At 45.2% G+C, this 4,612-nt stretch overlaps 1 protein-coding gene across 2 annotated transcripts; it reads right to left on the reverse strand.

Annotated features, from left to right (window-relative positions):
- Positions 1-1,087: 1,087 nt before the first annotated feature.
- On the reverse strand, positions 1,088-4,260 carry LOC109761006 (B3 domain-containing protein Os06g0112300-like). Of its 2 annotated transcripts, none has more exons than XM_040394744.3 (5): positions 3,839-4,260; positions 3,066-3,102; positions 2,083-2,114; positions 1,699-1,893; positions 1,088-1,612 (listed from the first exon to the last, which is right to left on the reverse strand). In XM_040394744.3, the coding sequence occupies exons 1-5, from the start codon at positions 4,163-4,165 to the stop codon at positions 1,310-1,312; spliced, it is 894 nt and encodes a 297-aa protein (XP_040250678.1). In that variant the 5' UTR covers positions 4,166-4,260; the 3' UTR covers positions 1,088-1,309. The 2 variants fall into 2 exon arrangements, with proteins under 2 accessions (XP_040250678.1, XP_020175391.1); XM_020319802.4 differs by having other exon boundaries at positions 2,068-2,114.
- Between the last annotated feature and the right edge of the window lie 352 nt (positions 4,261-4,612).

A 4,612-nucleotide genomic window follows, 5' to 3' on the forward strand; every position in this document is an offset into this window, starting at 1 on the left:
TCCATCATCCCACATCTCTCGTTGCTGATGTCTCCTATTCTCAGTTATCCATATGTATCTTTATGTGGATGGTGCATATGCCCGTGCATTGCTACTTGCTAGTTAGCCCGCTGCCCTTCTGTTGCCTTGTTTGAGCAAGCTAGTGGGTAACTTGGAATAGGAGAGAAAAGTGGTGAGACCCATGAAGCCACATAAAGCCCACTCGTCTCGACCATATATATTTATAAAATTCACAGGTATTTAAGCTATGTTGTACGTGGTTGTTTGAGAACACTTATGAGTTATTTCCAAACAATTCCAGGACCTATTTCTGGGTTGCATTTATTTCTTTCAGTATAAATCATTGCATTTCTGTGTACAATATAGACATGTTTCATGTACATGTGTTTCAATATATTTCAAATGGGTGGTGGACTTATATAACCAACGACATGGAATGCATATACTGCATTTTTTTTGTAAGAGGTGTGCACTGTGTTTTCAATCTGATAAATCGATGTTCCAATCGAAAAGTGTGATGCAGTGAAAACCGATAAACATTTTAGAACTTAAATAGTGTCTACATATATGGATTTGTCTCCCTTTTACTAGGAAGAGACATGTTCCCGGTTTCACTAGTAAAATTGCTCACAAGGTCAGGATCCAACATGTTTGAGCCAGACATCACCTTTCAACACCCCACGCCTGAAGCTCAGATCACAACTTCTCCCGAAACCATTCAAGGAGTTAACAAATACAAAATTAAGTTGATCATGGGTAATTTACATTTTAACAATGCGCAAATGCCCTCGATCTACGGAACAGTAAACCTCTCATGAAGTATATTCCACGACAAACATGGTCTTAATGATGTTGGCACCATCGGAGGTGACCTCCTCTGGCAGGCTATGAGGCGGTATCTAGACCTGGAACACCACCTCCTCTCCAGTGCCAGCCACTAGCTCAAAGGTCGACATGCTGAGCAAATTACTATAAACTCAAGCATATGTTTGCACTACTCAGATGTGGCATGGTGTTGCGCTAGAGAACCATAATGTTCAACACCATATTTTAAATTATATACAAAACCCAACAGTTCAACAAAATATAGATGAGCAATTGTCCAGATAATATGGATTTTTTTCTCATTACCAAATTGTTTTGGGGAATTACAAGGTCAGAACCCAACATGCATCACCTTCCAAAACCATTCCGTCAGTAAACTGACCCAAAATACGCAGACCATGTGAGGAATCCAGATTCTAAGAGCGCGCAAAAGCTCCTACTTTCCTGTGCTACATGCAACAAGAAGCATCTCTTGACCTGACCTCTAACCCACAATGACCAGAGGCTCGTCGGCGGTGTACCCTTTAGAGGTGATATCCTTCGGCAGGCCGCCACGTAGTATCTGGACCTGGAACACCACCTCCTCTCTGGTGCCAGTCACAAGCTCGAAGACACAGGCATCGTTGACCTGCAGCCGGTTGTCGACAGCGAAGTCCATCCAATCTGCATCCAGCCTTTTCGTCTTCAAGTCACCACAGTAGCGCATGGCCCATGACCTCCCACGGCAGATGAGGGTGGCGGAAGTGCGCTCCTCCGGGAGGTGCTTGTGGAAGCGGCCTGGAATGTACTGGACACAAAGCAACATCATAATAGTAGTAAACGGGTCATTTCTGCAACTACTGAGTATTTGAAGAATTTGTTGCTGTCTCATACCAGCTGAAACGGCTTCTGAACATGAGATCTCGACAGGATGATGGTGAAGAAGGGGTGGCTGCAGGAGAGTGGGGTGGTCTCACAATCCTCGCTCGCATCTGGAGCTGGCGACAGTGTGTCGTCGCAAGGCTCTACTTTTGGTTTGATGATGTGTGCATCCGGCAGCTGCTTTGATGGACATACAGGGGTCTCCATCTGAAAAAATCAAAGCGATCAACTACCCACTGTTAATGTCAACTCCATGCAGATTTTGTGACCCAGTTCTTTCTTTTCATATGTCATAGAGGAAAAACTTCCTATGAATCTGTACTAGAGAAAAAGCTTTGATCTTGACAGTGAACATGACAGTGAAACAGGGAGGAGGAGTACTTGCTCATCTTTCACCTGATCAGGCAAGGAAGAGGTCCCTTGTACATCTGCCAAGGGCAAATTAGCAACAAATCAATCTCTCCTGATGTAACTATCAATCTAATTAGTAATGAAGAACATTATAGTAGAATTCCATACTGGAGAAATGGTGAAAGTACTATGAGAACGCAGAATAAGATCTGAAAGTGCACATCAGGCTGTCTGACTGGTTTTTTTAAATAGTTGCAGTGGTTTTCCCACATTATCTGTAATACTGTTGTCACAAAGCCTGGGACTAAATTTTGGAACATTAATTTCTGTTGATCTGTAGTTACGTTTAAAAACCATTGTAGTTCCTTGGCAATGGCATCCTAGAGCAGCGGCGCGTTTTCTTGGACAAATCCATTTTAATTATTTCTGGATTTCACAAACAGTTTAATCAGCAACATGGAAAATCACATGGCACCGGACTGACTCAGTTAGATCAAATATTGAAGAACGTAGCAACAAAAGCTAAGAATCCTCATTTCAGGATTAACTGTATACAATGTGTGACTACTCTTCCACATCATTTTGAACTTATTCCATTTGAACTAGACAAACTTGCACAGCATATGTCACAGGGTTCAATCTGTAATTGAATGTTAGAGGATAGGCAGGGAGGTCGAACATTTCTTAAGAGAGGGTGTAATTCAACATGAATGATGCATCTGAAAAATAAACATGGATAATTAACGTTTAAGTAAGGAAGAATTCACAAAAAGGAATATGAATTCAAAAACAAAGAGAGAGTATAACCAGTCAAAACTGAAACAGCAGCAAGCAAAAGCATTTTATTGACACACATTCAAGATAGATTAGCAAGCAGGCAATTCATGCAATAAATATTTGGATCTCCAGAATTGTTAACCAAGTAGCTGACAAGTACAATCGATGTAATTAAATCATTGTGACATAAATAGAGCCATGTGTTTCGATAAGATGGTATGAGGATACTCTCAAGTATGAAAAGCACGTACCAGACGATTCCACAATATGTTTGCATCCTACGTCGTCCTGCAAGAGAGCATTCAGTGATTAAGGCTTACTAAGTTCCCCTCAACCCATACCGCTTGCTGTTATACTAGAGACAACGAGCTGTTGAAGAGTTCACTCTAGGAATGCTTTCTAAATAATTGTATCACCAGCGAAATAGAGGGTTTACAGTGCACTAGAGGAAAATTGCTGATTATCATTTTGTAATTAGAAATTGGGGTTATTACTTTGTATAGTAACCATCGAGTTTCCACACCATTACTTCAGTAACACTCAAAGATGAAAGCTTGGAAACTCTTCTCTAACTACTGAATTAACAGGGCTTGCAAGCGTTCCGCCAAACAGAAGATTGAAGCATGAAAGTGACCAATCAAGCTACACAGGAATATAACTCCATGATTAGGCTTACTGATCCAGACACAACAAGCTATTCAAGAGTTCGCTCCAGGAATGCTTCTGTTGTGAACAGTAGTACTGAAGAAATAGCAGGTTTGCAGTGTCTGTAGTATGTACTAGAGCAGAAAGAGGAACAATGGCTGGTAGTGGTAGGGCATCTAACCAAATTTGGACTTGAGATTGTTGGTTTTCAGTAAGACCAATCTTGCTCGTTTTCAGTTCAGACAGGTGAGACCACTAGCAGCAGCCAGTGAGTGCAAGTGATTAGCAGGCATTCTGTCGAACAGAAGCTTGACAGGCGGCCACACAAGAGAATCCCAAATCGGAGCGGCGCGCGTACAAGGGATGGGGAATGTCTCACCGGCGGCCCGCCTTGGCACGGCGGCGGGTGCTGGGAAGAGGGCAATGGCGACGGTGAGTGCGGGGCCGTGGCGGGGAGCGCAGGAGCCTGGCCCTTGCGGCGCTCGAGCTCGCGGCGTACGGCGAGGAGCTTGCGGCGATACGTCCTGCCGCCGTCGGGGAGGCGGGCGGCGATGCCTCCGTGGATGCTGGCCTGCATGCGCTGCAGCCTCGCCTGCAGCGCCTGGTCCGGGAGATGGCGCAGCTCGTCGCTGGCGACCACCGCCTCCGCGTCCTCGTCCGCCGGGGAGCCGCCGGGGAGCGCGGGCTCCGTCGAAGCCGCAGCCATTCCGTAAACACCCAGAGAGAGATGCGGAATGCGGAGAGACGGAGGGAGGGGTGTGGGAGGAAGACGGCCGGACTGACGAGACGGAGCGAGAGGGGAATCGTTAGAGTCCGACTAGGAAAGCGGACGCGTCCGTGCGTGCATAGTGACCTATCACGTTTCAGAAAACATCTTCAATAATTAAATTAAATATATTACGGAACCTTAAATCCATACTATTACATACAGCGTCAAACCTAATCTAAACGGAGCTCGTCCATCTCTGTCATGCTCATGTTCGGCAGCCGGTGCGCCCCTCGAAATGTTGCTTCGATCGCCGGCAAAATACAGTAGGGCATGAGACACGCACCGGCTCACCACCGTCCACGCGGACATTTGAGAGGGGTTTAAGGCACTCGGCTGTAGATGATCAGTCCCACGTAGGAAAAACGTCTGTCAAGCTTGTCAGCA

The sequence above is a fragment of the Aegilops tauschii genome, chromosome 7, assembly GCF_002575655.3.
Source record: "Aegilops tauschii subsp. strangulata cultivar AL8/78 chromosome 7, Aet v6.0, whole genome shotgun sequence".
NCBI classification, from domain to species: Eukaryota; Viridiplantae; Streptophyta; class Magnoliopsida; order Poales; family Poaceae; genus Aegilops; species Aegilops tauschii.

Coding starts and splice junctions, on each gene's coding strand:
- LOC109761006 (XM_020319802.4), bottom strand. CDS start 4,165: ATGGCTGCGGCTTCGACGGAGCCCGCGCTCCCCGGCGGCTCCCCGGCG. Junction 2,115..3,065: donor ACATATTGTGGAATCGTCTG/GTACGTGCTTTT, acceptor TGCCCTTGGCAG/ATGTACAAGGGACCTCTTCC. Junction 1,613..1,698: donor TTCAGAAGCCGTTTCAGCTG/GTATGAGACAGC, acceptor CTTTGTGTCCAG/TACATTCCAGGCCGCTTCCA.